The 20,115-nt window shown below is 42.5% G+C and overlaps 1 protein-coding gene across 13 annotated transcripts in view; it reads left to right on the top strand.

Moving 5' to 3' along the window:
* Positions 1-20,115, top strand: part of FBRSL1 (fibrosin like 1) — a 556,885-nt gene that overhangs the window by 448,908 nt on the left and 87,862 nt on the right. For 2 of the 13 annotated variants that reach the window (XM_067307137.1, XM_067307141.1), the window contains exon 6: positions 5,800-5,853. The exons of the other annotated variants lie outside the window; for them this stretch is intronic. In XM_067307137.1, coding sequence (XP_067163238.1) covers positions 5,800-5,853 — 54 coding nt within the window. The remainder of the gene's footprint in view (positions 1-5,799; positions 5,854-20,115) is intronic. 13 annotated transcript variants of the gene reach the window in all.

Below are 20,115 nucleotides of genomic sequence, written 5' to 3'. Positions count from 1 at the left end.
GTATTTATTTTGCCCTGGTTTTGCAGGAAAATTGAGATTTGAAGTGTTAAGTTTTGGTAAAGGGAGTGCTAGTTCTGTTGTTGCTTTTTAAACTAAGAGCTGTAAGACGTTTAATGGTGTCTGTGTTGAGAAAAGTGGCACCGAAAGGGCTGCGTTCTGCAGTGAGCTCATCTGTGTTGTACCGTGCATTTGGAAAGCACAGGTGTGTACGTCATTTTATGCCTTAAGTCTTTTTTTTTGACTCCCAATGTCCTTGCGTTGAGTGATTCATAATAACCAAGGGTTATAGTGTCTGAGTATATTTGAATATGAAGCAGACTTTTAAAAACAATCACGGGAGATTCAGTCAAGTAAAACTATTTGTACGGTGAGAATAGGAAATGCAGGCTGGTTAATCTTGATGACTGCATGAATTTACACGATCTGAAGTCAGACAGGTACAAGAATGCACTGCTCCTCACTTAGTAGCATGTTTGAGCCAAGATTGGTGTTATGCATCAGAAATGGGAATTTTAGGGTTTCTAGCAGATTTTTATTCTTCTGAATAAAGATAGAAATCGTGAACCAGGTCTAAAAAATAAAACATCTGGTTTTACCAGAAATGATTTCCTAGACTGATCAATTACTAGGAGATGTAATGAGAAATATACTCCTTAGGGAGAGGAAGCAGGAATTTCCATTACATAATATCCCTTGGGAGAATTTCTGTATTGCCTAATGAGGTTGGTGATGGAGCATTTTTGGGAAATGCCTATGGATAAGAATTTGCACTTCAGATTTCCATAAACAAAATATCTCACTGAAAAATAGGCTTCTTAAAAGTAATACCAGTATGTTAGTAGGTAGGTGCTTTGCATGGGTACACGTTTCTTTTGTTCTGATAATTACAGTGTGAGAAATTAGGTAACTGTGAGATTAAAACTTTCACAAAATATGAGACAGTAGTCATTAATTTCCTTACGTATTTAATGCCAAAGATAAAGCATTGAAGACTTAGGCTTCTATTCTTGGCTTCATTAAATTATTTCTGTTTATCTATTGAAAGATGGATCCGATTGAAAAGAAAATCTCTAGCCTTAGTGGTGTAAACAGAGATGATCTTACCCTCATTCTGGTGAACATGAAATATATTAAACCCACAAGATCACATATACATATTTTTATAAGCCTAGATAGCTGGATATGTTTTTCAGAGCCCTTGCAATCTCCGAAGGATTGCTGCTTTTCAGCTGCAGAAGAGAGCACTTGCAAAAATTCACTTAAATATATCCTTACAGTTTCAGTAGCCATTGCTTTCAACAGGAAAATAATTCATTTCCACACACCTGCCCTCCCGACTTCAGCGTTTTTACTGTTTCTAATCTAAAGAGAGCTTTTAACCTTCAGGAACTGAAAATCGAGCTACCTGGCAAAGCCGCCGTCAGATACGGGCTTAAAGGTGTTAAAACCAACAGAGGAAAAAGATGAAAAATCTTAACACCTCTGTCACTGATGGGGAATTTGTTTAGTTTGAGTTGCTTATTTAAAACCTGCGTGCTAGTGATTCTAGTAATTTTTCGAGTGGTTTGTCCAGCTTCCCCCCCCCCCCCCCCCGGAGTTACAGATGTGTTTCAGCTTTGCTTATTTTGCTGAAAATTATAGTTGCTGTTAGGCTGAATCTAGCAGTGGAGGTAGTGCAGTGACCCCTAATGGTGGCTTTGGTAATTGAGGCAGATTTGTACAATTACAACTATTTTTAGTAAGTTAAAGGTGCGATGGCTGTTTTGAAGTCCAGGCTCCTATTAGAGCGTTTCATTGATAATATTTTGTAGTATTTTGTATGCCACCTTGTGGCTGTTAAGATACACTACAACTATTGAAGCAGGGCTGGATTTCTTAGGCCGCTCGCAATTCTGCTGTCTTCCCGAGTATCTTATTTTGTGGCTCAGTTTATTGCCAATTATCTGTTCTGATTCACCGCACATTTACTAAGTTGGGAGATTCTTACGATTTGCAGTGCAAATCAGAATGGCAGATGCTCACCGATACCCATGGGTTGTTTTCAAAGTTTGTGGCAGGGCTTGGCTTTCCTAAAAGATGGAAACTGGTGCTGGATTTAAGCATTAAGAGTTTTCATAAAGGAATCAGTGAAGTCTTCGTATCCTGTAGAAAAGGCCACCATCAAAGAAACAGAGTGCGTGTGACTGACAGTGGTGGAAGAGCTCGGTTGTAGATGGTGATGTTGAGGTGGTGGCCTTCATCGCTGCCCTGTGTCATCACCTGCCAGAGGTTTTTTTGCACATAGAGATCCGTGCATTAACCGTCTCACACCCGCAGTTACAGCACGGGAGCATATCGCAAGGTAGCTAACGTAACTTTACCTGGCAAAAATGTGACCTCGTAATTGTCAGTTCTTGTAAATCTAAACTAGGATCGTGCTATTGGCACAGAAATAGAAAAACAGGTTCTCCAGAGCGTCTGTTTTACTTATATGGTTGCACTGAAAAGGCTAAGATAAATAAAAGGTGTCATCTTTAATACTGTAAAGATAAAGCCTGCTTTCTGGTGGGTAGTGAGGTAAGTGAAGAGTTAGAGTTCACATAAAGACAGCATTGCGAGGCTGCGGTTCATGCTGTTACCAAAAATAGAAATATCTTGTTTATAAAATGAGGGTTTTTTTGCAAATTACTTTTAATTTTAAAAGTATGCAACCTAGTTTATATTCTTATGGAAAAAATGTTACAGTTAAATTGCCCTGGAAGGTAGCTATAAGACTTTTAGTCTTGAATTAAAGCAAGCTGGGTAAGTTGTTTACCAGAGTGTGTTTGTGGGGGGAGGAAAAAAATCTGTGCGTGGATGCTGTTTCTGCAGTAGCTGGGTTTACCAAAAGAAAAACAAACACACGATAGGTGCAAAGCCTTATTTTGTTCCCTAAGTAATCAACAGTAAAAAATGTTTAGGCTACTGAGTTGCCTGCAGGTAGATCCTCACTCCAGAGCTGTAGGCTATGAAGTTGTAGCGTAGTCTGCCTCCAAAATGGTTGGAAATCCTGCATAAATCTCTGTGGAGCGCACGCCTCCCCTCGCAGCGGATGACTGACTCGCTAGCAAAGCCCTCCGCGGAGGGCGCACCGTAATCCTTTTATGTTACTTCTTCAGTGCAGATTACGCAGCAAGAAATAATTAGGAGATTAATTTTCACCTGTCACTGCCAATAATAGATAACCTTGGTACAGCGACAGGGCTAGGAATTTGGGGAGCAGAAGAGCATTTAACCCTGTAGCGATGGCTGCGGGGACCAGGCGGAAAGTGGTTGCCCGGAGGTGACCTCCTTGCCGTGCCCACCGCCGTGCCGTGCGCCTCGTGCTCCCCGGCCAGGAGCAGGCGTCCGAGACCTTTGTAGCCTCGGCTTTTAATTCAGGTGCAGCTCGGTTGCTTTTCATGGTTTCAATTCCCAATCCGACTCATATTCCTAGTCTGCGAGGGAAGGGAACAAACTAATGAAGATGGCTTCATTAGGCAGACTGCAATTTAGCCCTTGCCTCTCTCCAGCAAATGCAGCTGAAAAAACATCCCAGAAGTAACTGTGCTTTTGGCCTTCAGAGAAAGCAGAACCGAGGTGTTTCTGCTCCCTTTCAAAATTAATTACCAGCTCACATCAGGTGAGCTTAAAAATGCAGCTTATGCTCTAAGGCAGTGAAGGTAAATGAAAAGGAGAGAAAAAAAGCCACCCTTCCCCCTTCTTTTCTTTTTTATTTTTTTCTTTTGTGCTGAAGTTTAAATCTACAATCTGTTGAAAATGTAATGGGAAACCAGCCTACAGAAAATGCCATTATTCATATCGTCCTGAGCTCATTTATTTTATCTGCAATAGTAATGATAAGACAGGCTGCTTGGCAATGCTGATAAGCTGGGAAATATCTTAGAGCTATTTGTAAAAGTTAAAGCAGATCTTGGTACTGAGAGATAGGGAAACTGATGAGCCTTTGGGCAATCTGCAGAGCTGAAAGCTAATAAAGATTTTAATAGGAAGGCCTCATTAGGATTAGGGAGAAGATGTATTATCTGGGATTTACACAACGCAAATGGTGGGGCAACTTTAATTTTTGCTTTTTTGTTCATAAAATACTATTGCTGAACGTGAAACCTCTTAAATCTGATCTGAATCTCTTCATGGGTGCAAGGAGCCATCACCAGCTGTTGGTGAGGACAGCCTGTGTGGGAATGCGCTGGCCGCACACGTGAGCAATGGCAGAAAGCCATCGTACTCAGGAGCCAGCTGCTTCTTGTGGGTGCAGAAATAGGGTTGCTTTCAGGTACCTTTTCTGTTGTGGACAATACTCTAGGCTTGTGGCCCAGAAAGAGATCATCTCGTTGCCGTTGTGCTGATTCTCTTGATGGCAAGGCTGAAATTGCGTTACTGGAGTGGTTGACTTGTCTGCCCAGTTCAGCCTAATGGGGTGCAAACTCCAAGACCTGTAGTGGTGTCTGTTTTCATGGTTGTGATCACCTTTCAGAAGAAGCTATTTTAGTAGAAGTGCCAACTCCAGGTGCACTGGAGATGTGCCCTGTGAGAGTACCATGTACCATGCCATGGGTAATCTTACGGAGTAGGTCAGTAGCCCAGTTATCCAACAGAGCTGAGTTTAACATCATCTGCAGCCTCATCGTCGAGGCGTGGTTGGTATACAAAACATTTGCTTTTTGAGGACCCCCAATGTCATGAATTCCTCAATATGTGAGGAACCTATCACTTATGGGTTCAGCTGTACTCTGCATGTTTAGCGCAGTATATAAAGTACATGTAAGCATCTGAGAGTATTAATTTATCTAGGCTTTGCAGATGTGTTTAATAACTTTTCCTTAAGGGCCATCCAAACTTCTTTGTGGTTGAACGGGTTTGTAAAGCAGTAGTAAAGCCATGCTGGAACATTCCTTGGTTTGCTTTTGAGGTCCAAGCCATGTTGTAACCTGATTCTGCTAACCTAGAGTTTAAACCATTTATACACAAAGCCGATTAAATATAGTTGAACCCCAATGCAGATTAAGGTTTCTGCTAGGAGAGATCCATGCTGGTTGTGAGAAGCACTTCTGTGACCGCAGCCATGTTTACAGGAAGCCTGGTTACGCCAACGTGACTGGAGTTTGCCAGGTTTCTTCATTGGGTGGGACGCACACTTGTGCAAGTGTCTCAGCCTCTCTCACACTTTCATGGCATGGACCAGCTCCTCTCCTGCTGCTGGATCAAATAACCTTAGTGGTAACTGCAGTGCAGTATTGCTTCCATGGAAGAGTAACGTTTGGAAAGTATGATCTTGTATTTTTAGTCATCTTTAATATGATGTAGCCGCAGAAAGCCAAAGGGAGAGTGGCACCATGAGCCACAAAGAAGTCTATTCCAGGCCATAGTTTGGGATCCATTGGTCTAAACCCATGGTTTGATAGGACCTGCAGTGGACACTGTAATGATACATTGAAACTGAAGTATCCCATCTTTCATTTGCTTGAGAAACTTGCTCAGAGCAGCTGTAGCTTTTAATCTCCTCCCCGTGCCCTGGCCAGCACATAGGCACATGGGCAGGCCTGGGAGGACAGCACCCTGCACCTACTGTTGAGGACAAAAACAGGCTTACCACAGCGGGTTGGTGTCCATTTATTGCAGCTTGTCCGTAACAAGTCACAGTTTATGCCAGGAAACCAGCATGGCCTTCTAAAGAACTAGAGCTATTTGCACGTAACATATTGCTCCAGCAAGGCTGCCATTTGAGAAGCTTCTGATATTTACATTTGATATGAATGAAACTTTTTGTTTTGTCTGTAGACTTCAACGGAACTGGAGCTGACTCGTATCAGGAGTGCCTTGATAACAAGCAAGGTATGAGCTCAAGTCTCTCCAACATGGGCACTTGGGACTGATTTAGCTTGATTTCTTGCAGCTGAATTGGTTGCTGTCTGTCTCTCACTCCCTCTGTCTCTCTTTCTCTTTCTCTTTTTTTTTCTCCTTTTTTTTTTTTTTTCCGCTGTCTCCAAGCCAATTCACTGTTAACAGGTCTATGTCAGCTAACCTGTTAGGTCAGGGTCTCGTTATACACTTGTGATAAGGCTTCCAGTTTCTAGCACCCCAAATCCTCTTATTAAGGGAGGAAGTGGAAAGGTTCTAAAACAAAAGTAGCATGTGCATTCACTCGCAGTTACTTCTTCCTTGCAGTTTAATTGCACAGCTAAGCAGAAAAGTATTAAAGTAAGTGTGAAGGCTGCGTTAATGGAAGGCACATGCTAGGCTGGGCGCCTTAATGCCAGGCGTTCTGTGACGATTCGTGCAGTGACATCCTGATTCAGGGTTGTCCAGCTGGCTGTCTTTTCCTGTGGCAAAGTTGATAAGAGCTGGATAAGTCCACTGTGACTTACAAGGGAGTAGCGGAGGAGGAATCTGTTGTCCTTTTACTTTAAACTTCGAAAGAAGAGTCACGTCACTAGAAATGAAAATTTTAAAAGTATATCAGAAACAGGACCTAAAGCCTAGGGTGTTGGTTCTACATTTAGAAGAAGTGTTGGTGCATTATGGTCTCTTCAGATGTCCTCTCTGAGAACTGCACTCAGAAGAGCTACTCCATGACCATAATCATCTAGCGAGTGTTGAACCTTGTATTAATCAGGGAAAATAAGCACCCTTCAGTCCAGAATTTCATTCATTATGAGCTACAGCAAAGAGATGATTATCCTAACCTGGTTATAGTCATCAGTAACAATGTCAGCTTTTCACCCTGCTGTTGATCCAGACCTGTGATAATAACTAAAATATTTGCTGAAATTGTCTCTCTTTGCATAATTTTCAAGAGTAAGTACCAAGAAACACAAAAAACCCTCCCAATTTTGTCACTTTGGGGGGATTTAATTTTCCAACAGTGTCTTCACTGTCTGTAACCGTCAATGTTTTATGTGCTTCAAATCAAAGCTGCAGTGAAGTGCGTTGCCCCTGCTGTCGTTGGTTTTGGGGTGGATTCTTTTTTGGGGGTGGTTTTTTTTGTTTTTTTTTTTTTAACCATCAGTTGTCTCTCTGGTGATGTTTCATCTTTTTTGCTGTTTTCTCTACTGATTGTAGTAAATACCTAATCATTGCTAAGCTTTCATTTCAGAAGTTACAGCTGGAAGACTAATATGGAAGAAATATAATCAATAATGGCTTCTTGATTAGATTAAGTTTAAAAGTCTTCCAGACCAATGTAATTCAGGATGCTTCTCTGACAGATAGTTTCTTCTTTAGGATAATGCTTTATTCCAGTAATGTTTTTCTGGCTGGCTGGGGGGGTTGTTACGTTTGACGTTGTGTGAAAAGTAACTGAGTTGCACTTCAAAAAAAATGTCATATTTTCATTTTTTTGGAAACCAGTTGCAGACCTTTTGATGTGCCAGTTACCTTGGCTTATCTGACAAGTAGTAGTAAACTGCATCGTATCCATCGCTGTACCCTAGGTTTTTGTTTTCTTTTGTTTTTTGACATCGGTGTTAACCTGTGAACAAGCTTTATCATTATAAACACTTTCATTCCAGTATGAATTGGATCTGGTTTGGGTAATTCACTGTGTCAGTGCTACGTTGTCATATTTCAAGCAACAGAACTTTTAAGAATGCAGAGGTTTTAAAGGTACAAGTATAAACAGTAACTGGTAGTCAGTCTCTTAATGTCCAGTGCGCGTTACGTTATGTCAGCACGAAGTAGAGTTGAATCCACAATTTGCAACAATTTACAGAATATAAAATAAATAGCTGACAATGGGCCCATAATTCTGGTTGCTTCCTGCTATATTCAAAACAAAACAATGCCAACGGCTGAAAGTAGCAATGGCTTTTTCAAACTGTTAAATCTTCAAGCCATGTGAAATGCAATTGCCATGGCTTCTTTTTATAACAGCATGCTTGTCTCCCAGAAATTATACTATAATGAGGTTTGGTTTATATATTTTACCCCTTTCCTCATTAAAGTGCTATCTTTCGGAAGAAGCGTTTTGTGTCTTGAAATACTGCACGGTTAAAATGAAGGCAGGTTTATAAGGATTTAATGTACTCGGGAGCCAAGGTTTTGCAACTTTATGGCAAAGATGTTTTAACAAAGGACTTTATGGTAAGGGCGTGCTGTATTTTAGTCAGGCGGTTGCTCGGGAGAAAATCTTCAGTGTGAGCACATCACGGGCAGCAAGATGAAATTCAGAGGGAAACGGACCTCTGAAATCCAATCTTGGTCTTGGCTGTTATTAAGTCTTAATTCTTAGCAATTTCAAGCCTTGAATTATTTTACCTCTTGGCTCCAAAAAGACAAAGTGTTACATTATATAATGCGACAACATGACCAGGTAATTTGAGTTTCTCATTTTTAGTGCTCTGAGACGATGCTTTCCTGTGGGGGGGTCCGTATCCCAGCAGCTGTACGGAGGAACGTGAGCATCCGTGCGCAGGGGAGGAGGGGTCGCTGGGGACCTCTGCGGGGGGGATTCGCACCTTCTCGGGACAAAACTTGCTTTTTCAGACTTTCATCTCCATTAGTCAGTGTTAAAAGCATGCCCTGAGAGCAAGGTTTCTGAGCACGCTGGAGGTTTGGAAGTGAAAAGGGCAGCAGTTAGATAGCAGTTAGCTGTCCTCCGTGGCGGAAAACATCTCCTGTGTCTGCCTGTGTCACTGGGAAACACTTAATGTCCTGTGATTTCTTGATAAGCAGGGGTTTCTGTCACAGAAACCAGGTGTAAGAGTACAACCAGCCACGTTCGTTTCTGGAGATTCTCGATAGGAACTCACTGTTGTGAATAAAACAATTCTGTTTAAAGGTTAGGCAGTGAAAAGCACTTAGCTAGGGCCGCGGTGGCAGCCGGCAGCGGCGGGAGATGTAAGCTCACAGCTTTGAAGTAATGTGTGGTGAGACGGTCTTGCTTCGGTTACGTCAGGCAGCTGATCGGGAATATTTTTGTAGCACCTTCTCTTACAATGCAAATTGTGCATTACAGTGCTTCAGAGGTCTTCTCTCCCACCCCATGCTCTCTGGTGGGGTGGTCCTGGGTGTCTTCTCTTGCTCAGCTCTCCTTCTGCCAAGCAGAGCTGCTGCTTCCCATTGGAGGAACCTTGTGCCTTTCATTCCTCCAACTTTCTTCTGCCAGTGGAATACTGTGGTCCTGTGTTGTTTTCCCCCAGAGTGATTAGCTGATGTCTTTCCAAGATGCATATGGTGTCATTTCCCTGATGTCACTGCAGACCTCCTGTTTATATTTCTTCTCTAGTATTTTACACCACCTAAGTTTAGTACTGCATTCTGATTTTGTTGACTCACCCCTAGAGGGAGTACCAATGTAATTTGGAGCAACTTTGGGGAATGAGGATGGAGGGCAGCTAATCCTGCTGCTGGTCAGTACTCTGCTGCAGTTGAGGCAGTAGCAGTGCCTCTGTCCCAAGGGTATGGATACCTGACTGCAAATATGCCGGATTTATGGGTTTGGATGGATGTCAGGCGAGTTACTGAGTAGTTATTACAGGGATAGGATGTCTGTCGAATCAGGCCTGATTTTGAAATAGTGGCCATAAACTAAAGACTCTTCATCCTGTTACCTATCCCCTGGGCCATCTAGTCCCAGTGCATGTCATCTCTTACTGGCCTTAATACAACCCATGACTTTGCTTGTGTGAGAGCTTTAGGCACAGCAATAACGTCTACTTTGGCTACTTTGAATTCAGCTGGGTTGTAGTCGATCACTTGAGCTCTTTTGACAGTGAGTTTGCATGAACAGGATAAGGAGGATAGAGGTACAATGCATAGCTGGGCCAAAACTGAAGGAACCTGGAAAACTATCTGTGAGCCTGTCCTGTCAGTGTAGCTGATGTGACTGTGTAGCTGTTGATGGAAGCAGGTTCTTGTCTACTGGAAAGTAAAGGCTACAGAAGCAAGACTTTTGTGGTCGCTGTGAAGTTCTGTCCAGCCTTCGTCCTTTATTTTCAAGGACACTGGCTCCTACTGATTACTGGCATGGAAAATGAGAGTGCCAAGCTACAGAGGCACATTTTAGGAGACATTATGTGGGAAATGTTCTAACTAATTCCATTTTTTTGATCCCTTTTGAATTCCAGCAAGATCGTTTTCAGGATGGCAAAGATAAATTATGGGGCAGATAAATGAAAATGGCAGAATGGCATGGCTGGATTGAAAAGTGATCAAAACAGTTCTGCCACAGAAAATGCTATTTCCATTAAATGTTTTGAGATTCAATATTGATTTCAATGAAATTACCTTTGAAAACAGGCTTCCTCCAAACCTTTCTTTTTATATGTTTGTGTTGGAATTATGTTAGGACATGGAAAAATGAAACTTCTGCTTCAAACAATTTTTCTGTTTTGAAATTGATTTTTTTTTAAACTGCATGTACAGTTTTTAAAATATTATTTATTATTTGTATTCCAGTCCTGCCTACGCGCTCCAGTTGTGGGCTAAACCTCATTTTGCTAACCACAGCACAGACTCGGGGGGGATCAGTTTCTGCTTGAAAAAGCTTTGGTTTTGTATTTCTAACTGGGACTGCGTTGATTGCCAGCGCCTATTTAAAAAAAAACAAAAAACAAACAACAAAAACTTCTCATTTTACAATATGTTGGCTGCCTTTTTGTTTAAAGAATTATAAATACATCAGCAGATTTTCCACAAAAACACATATGCTTTCTTCCTGATGAGCATGATGACGCACTGAGAATCCTTGCAAGAGGCCTTGAATCTCCTTCAAGCAGAGGATAGTGCTGAGGTTGAAATTGAAATTTTGAATAACTCTCTTCATTAAAAAAGATGCTGGTGGGGGCCTTGTTACTAGAAGAATTGCCATTTTCTGACTGACTTTTTTTAGCCAGCATGGGAACAAAGAAAGGAAGGAGGAGACGGAATAAAAGCCTGTGTGAGTGTATGTACAGAGACTGCAGCTCTCTAAACTGGTAATGGTATCTGGAAGGAGTCCAGGCTGTTGTAAATATGAACTTTTGTCAATATTCCCCAAGCTTCTTTGGACTCTAGGGTGGGCTTTATTAGCTGAAGGTCACACCATTGTGCTGGCTCCCTCTCCTGAGACCTCTGATACCTTCCTGAAAGGACAGCCCATTATCCCCAGGCTTAGAAGCCAGCTTTCTCTTCAGTGGCGCTCAAGCTGATAAGCTTAAGAGGCATATTTCATCCCCCCACGGCTGCTTTCAGGAGACAAACAGTGTTTATCGTTCCTGATTAATTCCAGTTGGACAAAAAAATAAAATAGGAGGCATGTGTGTGTGCACACGTGCGCGCACACACACAGAGTTGACATGTTTTTAGCCCAGTCGTCTTGCGCGATGTCAGCTCGCCGCACCGGCCGCAGGGAGCAGTGCGTGCTGCTGCCTCTTTGTTTTTCTAGGCGATGTGTCCAAAAATGAATTTAGTAACCTGAGAGGATCCCGAGTTGTGATTAGTTTAAAGAGAAGGGGATGGAAAGGGTAGCAGCAGCCTGAGCATTGAGGTTGGAATTGATTTGTGACAATTAAACATTAAGGTCTGCGAGAGCAGGACCACCCGCTGGGAGAATGGCTTTCTATTACCTGGGAAAGATGGATGGCCCAAGGAGAAAGAAGGGCACGGCTTTTATACTTAGCTGCATGAAAAGAATCATAAAAATACGCTGTATCTTGCTTCTGTATTTTGCAACCTCCTTCATCACAGTTAAATCCCTTTGCAAGGAATAGTATGTGGGAGATACAAATGCTAGTTAGCTCTTCTGCTTTGGTTTCTCCATTTCTCCTTTTGGTTCTGGCTTGAAATTTGTCAGGAAGTGTCTTACCAATTCTCTAGTTACTAGTATTTCACTAGAAGTCTCCTGTACATGACTCCGAGGTTCTTAGGGTTATTTCTTTCCTTGTACTGCAAGTCAGACTCTAGAAATGCAATGAATAATGTATTGTCCCACTTAACACTACTAAAGTTCTGTAAAATGCACAGGGAGCCTGCCCTGGTGACAGGGGCGTCCAGGCCAAGAGACTCGTGTGCTGTGCTCGTCCCTGCCCTGCCGTGAGACGCTTCGCCTCTCTGTGCGCTTAACGCATGTTGCGTTGGATCCTTGTCTTGCTTGCCACGTGGGCCATGTTCAAACCTCGTACTCAGGTTGCAGCTAACTTCCGTTCCTTTGCCAGAGCAGAGATGGAACAATGCTACAAACCATTTCATGAAGCTGTGTTTACTCTTTGCCAGTGAGAACCATGTTTAAAGATGGATTTTGGTAATATAGCTACAGCACTAATGTAAATGGGGTTTAATGGGGAAGGCTGTAAAATAATAGGGCTATTGGTCATTTTCAGGGAAAAGGGAATTCCCGTAAAGCATTTTAAACTGGAATAGATCAGAAGCTTCAGCTAACCAAACAATTAGAATTTCCACTTTAAAATGTAGACAGTAGCATGAAATGGGAATGGTGGGCTTCTGATATTATTTTTTCAAAGGTTAGCTGCACATGCCTGTGTGAATAAGCTGTATGTACTTACTTTTGTTTTGTGAACTGGGTTAAACTTGTCATTCTTGACATAAAATAGAATACAGTTAAATTTTATATGATAACCTCTTTAAATATACCACAGATCCCTTTTTAAGGGTGAAGTAGAAAGGGCAAGGGAGAAGATGACTCACAAATCTCAGCAAAGGATTCTGAAGCTAAATATATGCCTCTTGCTCCGGACCGGTTAAATTGGTGGCAAGTTTTTTTATTAATCCAGTGGGGCACCATAGATTCAAATACTTGCTTGGGCACCAACTTTGGTGATAAGTGAAATGTGATACGTGCTTTTTAGCACATTCTCTTAGTTTTCCTTAAAGCAGAGGAGGCAGAAATGATCTCATGTTCTCTAATCAGACAAGATGCCTTTGGGCTACCACCCGCCATGGAGTATGTCCTAGAAAAGATTTATTTACTCAGTGTGGAAAGGATTATTTCCCTTTTCCTCCCTGATTCTAGCCTGCAGTAGCTGCTAACAAAAGCCTTCCACCTCCTGTATCACAGGAAGCTTTTTAGTTCTTGCTGAAATATGAAGCTCCCTTCCTTTATTAAAATTAAGAGCCACTTTCTCATATGGCAAAGTGATAATAAAGACTGAAATTGGATCTATAACTTCATGAAAAGAAGGGGATTTTTTTTTAAGACAAATCATGCATGGTAATACCTCTATTGTTCTCTTGCTGTGTTCTTTGTATTGCTTAACTCCCTGTGAACAAAGGACCCATAACTGCAGTTGTAAAAATAATCCAGGCATTTAAGTCAAAACTCAAAAGGCCCTTGGGAATCTCATGGAAAGGTGTGCCTTTGAAATGGTGCTTTATGAATTGTCTGAACAGGTTTGAACATCCTGGCCCTGTGGAAATCTATGGGAATTTTGCCACTGACAGCAGTGGGGTCAGGATTTCACACTTGGTGCTTTGTATGTACTACTGTCCATTGAGCAGAGCTGTCTTTCAGTCTTTGAAAAAATCTGACTCCCTCCTCACAAACAGACGAGAGATTTTCTAGTTGATTGCACTTGTGAATTCTAGTTAAGAGAATTGCTCGTGGTCCCGTACCCCCCGCCCCCCCCAACCTTTCTCACTTACTTAAACAAACAAGCAAACTTGAAACATTCACTTGTTTGAACTTCAGCAAGTGCCTCCTAAAGATCTCCTGTTATTGGTCTAAAACTTAAACTGATTGGGAAGGTGGTTTTAAGCTATGGTTCAGCCCATGCTAAACAAAATCACTTGGACAAAGAGATGGGAGGCTTTTATTCCCTGTGACCATTCAGATGTCTCAACCCAACTACTTTGAATCATAAGGGGACTGCTTTCTGGTGAGCTTGAACACAGGTCAGTAAGTACAAAGGTTGTATCATAAATAAAAACTCTGAACTGTGTACTTCTCCAGCTTCTTGCAAAATGAGGTATTTTTAAAAGTTCAGTTCTTTCCTGTGTTGAAGTCACTGGAAGAAGAAGGTACTTAAATGAACTTTGAGGGAATTAGCCCAAAATTCAGCTAGAGAAGGCCCTGGGAACCCTGCTTGGATGTAGAAGTTTGCCATGCTTTGAGCAGGAGGTTGAGCTAGATGACCTCCAGAAGTCCCTTCCACTTAGATGACCTCCAGAAGTCCCTTCCACTTAGATGACCTCCAGAAGTCCCTTCCACTTAGATGACCTCCAGAAGTCCCTTCCACTTAGATGACCTCCAGAAGTCCCTTCCACTTGGATGACTCTATGGCTGTCTGATAAGAGTCTCAGGCTTGCCAGGTTATTTGAGCAAACCACTGAATTGCTTGACCCTGATTGTATTAAACCTAGACATCGTCTTTCTCTATCATGTCGCAGTCTAATAAGAGTAGAGGACAGTCAGCAGAGTGGTAGCAAATTTGTCTATGTGCTGTCTTCCAAATTCCTGGTGCAGCAGCCAAAATGGTGACCACTGGCATCTTCTATTGAGTAAGAACTGTTATTATCACTGGCATCATGAAACCTGGAGCAAGCTCCATGTGTGGTATGCACATATATGTGTGTGTGTGTGTGTATATATATATATATATATATATATATAAAATTTTTTTAAAATCCCCCAAAACATGACCCAAGACATGCATACTCTCCCCAAAATTGGAACACACAAGTTACCTAATCATAGCTCTTTGTCAAGAGAAAAAAGTTTAGGAAAATTTGAGGGGAGGGAGAAACCCTTCTGGCTCTTAGCAGCAATATAGCCTAGACTGGTGTTGATATGAAGTAAGCCCACAAAGATTAACAAACTGATTTCTAGTGAACTTATTTGTAATTAATACTAGTAGAACTTAGATCAAAAAGCAGGCTGTATAGCCCTAGTTAAAATCAGTAGTTGGAAGGGGAACTTGGAAGGCTGCATGCTGTGTATAATGTGAAAGTTTATTTAGGCTTCTCTGTTGCTCAGGGGATTGCAGAAACATTGCAGTGGCTGAGGAATTGGCTTTAACTTTTCTGTGTGTAGCTGTAACGGAATGTGCAGAAACTTAAAAATTCCTGGAAGGTGCCTAGAGAGACCCAACCATCATGTCAATAGAAATGTGAATTGAAAGCTGTTGAATAGAGAGACGTTTCTTAGAATGCTTTGCAAAAAAGCAACAATCACAACTTCATATGGATAATTAGAAAATGTCAGAAGTAAATGGTTAATTTTTATCTGGACTCTTTCTTGCCCAAACACAACTAACAGACATTTTTAAAAAAAAAAAAAAAAGGACTTGGGAGTTCCTCACTATAGCTCTGTCTTGAGGGCTTTCCTTAATGAGCTGTCTCCTTCTGTCCAGAATGGAAAGAAAAACAAAAGAGGTAGAGACCTTCTTTTGTCCCCATGTGATTTTAATCTGATTCATTCATTCTTAATCATCTTGAAGGATTATAAAAACAAAACCTCTTAAATCTTGGCTCTTAATTCTTTTCTTTCTCTCCCAAACATCATCATTTGTTCTTTTATCATGTTGCATTTCTTCACCAATGAATCAGCTACCTTTTTATTTTTTCTGTATAACAAAAGTCGGGCAGGCCAGGAGGGGGGAGGAGGGAGCACTGCTTTCTTTGATTTGTTCAACAGCACAAGTGTTCCTTGGCCTTTCATGCTAAGGAGTGGATGCAGCTCTTGAACAAATTGGACCTACTTGTTTGCTGGCCTAGGCCATCTTGTTATCCAGCCAGCTGTGTTTTGATCTTGGAGGGCCGTTTGAAGATTAAATTGAGACATCTTTTGTTACTATTAAGTGCAGTAATTAAATCAGCTCAGTGTTATTTAAGTGTGGAAAATGTCGCTTCGCTGGCCCATGGGTGCCTGAAGTTGCCATTAGACAGCTGTGTTGCTTCCAGTACTAATGATGAAGAGGTAGACAGAAAAGAGCCCAAGTGCTCTCTAAATAGTTTTCAACCCTTTCTGGGTTATACCAGTTCCCTCCCCACCTTTTCATGCGGTGCTTCTCCCCCGTCTCCCCTCACTTCATGAGGAGCAAAGTTTCTGAAAGGGAATTGAAGCTTTTGCAAGCGGAGAACGGGAAGCGCATACCCTGTTCGGCAGCGAGGAGTGGTGTGAAATGGCGTAGGTGAAATGTGCCGCAAGGTGGCCGAGTTTCCCAGAGCGGCAGCTGCTACTCAGGCTCTGAGTTTGCAAGTTCTTGGCTCTGTGAATGCCAAAGGAGACTGAGCTGGCACGAAAGTTGCAATAAATGAGCAAAAGTTGGCTTTTTTTCTCCCCCCCTCCTCCATGGGGGGGGTCTGCCAGTCAAGCCAAGCATGGCGAGTATGTTTGTTCCCATGGGGGTCGTTGCAGTATAATTTGCTGGAGAAGCAGTGGTACTTGGGAGATCTGAACCGCAGCCTGGGCCAGGGCTGGTATCGTTCAGAGGTCACCTGGGGCCAACAGGGTGAAAGCAAGTCGCCCTTATCCGACCCCCGCCGCTTTCTGCTCGCGGAGCAGGTTGCTTTGCGAGCCGGCGCCGGAGGCAATGATTGGCAGAAAGCGAGAACCTCGGTGGGGGAAGCGGCTCTTCAGAGGTCGAGTGTGTTTTAATGCTGGGTTAAGTTGAGAAGCGGCGTTGGTTCATTGCTGCTGGCAGCACTGATCACTTGAGTGTTGCATTACTCCTTCCTATCATGCCCTCTCGAAACCTCCTTGTACCCTCCTACGCGCATCTGAGCGTGCAACTCCTGCTCTCGTGGTTCCCGCAGTGACATTCGGCAACTCTCACTTAAGAGGGGCGCAGCAGACGGGATCGCCCAAGGCGCCCGGGGCCACCGTGCTCCTGCGCTGCCTCGTTAGCCCGTCTGCTCTGCCGCAAGCGGCTCCGTCGCCCGCTTCCGCCTCCAGCGCTTGCCCGGCAGCGTCTCTTTGCATCGCTTCGTACGCCTCTGCGTTTTGTCGCGGCGGGGACAGAAGCGCGTTTGCACTTGGCTGGCGCTGGTCGCGGCGGCGAGGGCAAAAGTGCGGCAGATGGGTGGGGAAGGGAGAGCGGGGAGTGTGATGAGTCTGTTTTTCTTACCTCGTTTAAAATGGCCTGTTAAAATTCAGCAGCCGCACCTCCGATCAGCCTAATGGTGCCTGCCATGTTGCGAACGCGCGGTCATTAGCTGGTGCGATCCGTGCCTGCCGAGGTGGGAGGGTGCTGCGAAGGCAAAGGAGACGGCGAGGACGGGCGCGGGGGCGGAGGAAGGAGGGAGACGCCGGTGCCGCGGTGACAATGCAACATACGGCCGTCGCGCTGGAAAACTTTCTCCTTCATTAGCAGGGATCTGTTGAGTTTCTGCTCACATTAGGGTAATTAACACAAGTACAGATTGTTGAACATCTGTGCAGTTTAACTATATGGCCGGTTCCCAGGCTTTAAACAGGGCTGTGAGGAGCCAAATGCAAAGCAGTATGAAAAGCCCACACACTATTCATTTTACTGAAATTAGCATTTCTGGATGAAAGCTGATGTTGCACGTCGGCTATAAATTTTCTCTGGTCTGCTGCCAGGTTGGCTAATGATCTGAGGTTAGTGTTTGTTAATAATTTTAAAAAAATTTGTTACTTCTAATATTCTGGAGGGGAAATTTCTAGCTCGCTCTTCTTTTCTGAAAAACAAAACAAAAAGCGAACAAAACAAAGCATGTGGGCATATTATAGCTAATGTGCTTCTAATCTTTTCCCAGTGAAAAACCAGGAAGGAATTGCTGGTTCAGCCTCCATTGGGGGCTGTTGGCTTCATGGAACCACAAAAGCTTTTTAGTGTTTTTGACCAAACTGCAGTTTTAATTTTCTAGCTTTGTAAATGCCTGGGAGGCTCCATTTATGGTGCACTGTGGTTATGACTTGTGTAAATAAAAAGCAGGTTTTTGTCTAAAAGATGGTGTTTATGTAGGTATTGCTCTTCTGTATGTTGCTCTCCCTTAACTCTCTCTGTGTATGTATTTATATGTATAAATGGGTGTGTGTACATAGGGTTATTGGTGTAGAAGTATGGCTGTAGTTATGGAAGCCCTTCTGTGTTGATCATCCCAGAGGACTGCTGTTTCGCTGTGGCATCTTCCTCTTTGCTCATTTTTACCTTGCCGGCTGAGGCATCTGGGACACTAGACCTGACATGCTCTTCGTTTTAATGGTTAGCAGCAGTGGAGTCTCAGCACAGGACCCTTGGCTCTAAAATTCTCTCTTACGCCTTGGTCCATCAGAGCCAATGCTTGTTGGTCTTCAAGCTACATAACGAGACTGCTGAATACTTTGGGGTTTTTTTGTTCGTTTTCCCTGAGTGGATGAGGACAAGACTTCCCCCCCCCCCCCTTTATTGGATGATTTGTGAAGCTTCCTTTACATGAGTTTCCTGACACTAATAATTCATGGTCATATCTTTGCTTGTGGTTTTTCAGCATCTCTTCACTTTGCACATAGGAATTTTCATTGAGAAGTTGTGGTACATGACCATCCACGATTTTCTCTTCTTGATGTGATTCCCCTTGTGACTTTTTTCTAACTGTCTTTTGGTGTTTTGCAATGTCCCCTGTTTGTGTATGGACTTAGATACTCCTTGTGTGCATTCACACAAGTCTATAAACGACACAAATGCATCCTTGCATGCACACACATGTGTTTTTATACAGTTATATTAAACAAATTCATACCATCCCAGAAACTTCTTGTGGAAGTGGCTGTGTGTTTAAACCAAAGTATGAAGAGTACGCTAATAATCTGAAAAAAACTTATAATTTAAAAGTGCAGTGTACAGACATCCTTTACCATGAAGACATGGGTATTTTTTTTATTAATCTCTTTCAGCTACACTTTCTTTTCCTGTCAGCATATCTTAACGTTTTTTTTGTTTTTTTCCTTGAGTGGAATTGACATAAGGTGGATTACCCCTAAGATCAGGACAACAATTTGTGCACTACATGAGTCAGGGAATTCTATTTTTAATGGGGATGGAAAAGCCACTGATGTGCATTTAAAAAAAAAATCACATTAGTACTGTTTTGTCTCTGCCATTTTTGCTAAAGCAAAAGAATTTGTGCTTGTTTTTTTTTGTTGTTGTTTTTTGTTTGTTTGTTTTTGTATTTTGTCTAATACCTATGGGCTGATGTGGACAGAGCTGACCTTTGAAGTCCTAGAAGTTGTATGTATTTTTTATTTAATTGGGAAAGGAAGGGACTCGGCATCTTGGAGGAACTGTAATTCTTGCTGAGAGTTTGGTGACTTGGTCCTTTTCTTCACCTTCAACTCCTGCTCTGTAATAGTTCACCCTTCAGCCCAGAGTTTAACTTGGCATCACTTGAAGGTCTTGATGAAGCTGTTGCCATCACACCCGCCAGCTCCACCACAGAGAGCTCACCAGCGTCCGAGCCCACAGAGCTTCGTGTTCTTTGTGACCAAATATACCTTCTGCAGTCGAAACGCACTCTTGCAATTCGGTCCTGTAAATGCCTTGGCTTCAGGAGTAACATCACCCACATGCCTAAAAGATGGTTCGTTAAATACTGTGCTCAGTGTTTTGTTGTTGCAGGAACGTACTTTAGGGTGAAGATTTTCCCACAAGATGCACATGCTGAATCATGTATATATAAAACTGTACATGTTTACCTAAATATGTGATTTAATTTTGAAACATCAGTTTAGTTAATCCAGTCCAAAGGGAAATATGGGCTGGCTTACTTATTCTTATAACAGATTTGCTGATAATTATTTGGGTGCGCACATGTGTGCACACCACCTAAGTTGGAAAAAACATGTATTTGAATGAACTGTTTCTCTACATTTGATATCTTACACTCTCTATAAAGGATTTTAGAAGGTGACAGGTTGCGTGGTAATGATGAGAAACACACCTGGCGCAGACAGCATGTGTTTCAAGAAGATGACAGAGGACATTTGCCCTTTAAAAGGCTCTGCAGTGAGTGGAGCATCAAGATTTCCTCTGCTTCAGTCTTTCCAAAAGGGTTATGACCCCTTGGTTAAGAAATATTTGCTTAAGCCTAACTTGAAATAAATTAATTTCAACAGAAATTAAGGGATTATACCTGGTATTATACAGACACGTCTTAAACCAATGAATTAGCCTCATGTAGACAAGTCTGAGGACACACTAATAGAATGAAAGAATTGGGAAG

This window comes from Apteryx mantelli, chromosome 17, assembly GCF_036417845.1.
Source record: "Apteryx mantelli isolate bAptMan1 chromosome 17, bAptMan1.hap1, whole genome shotgun sequence".
Taxonomy (NCBI): Eukaryota; Metazoa; Chordata; class Aves; order Apterygiformes; family Apterygidae; genus Apteryx; species Apteryx mantelli.
This window is presented reverse-complemented; position numbering and strand designations above follow the sequence as displayed.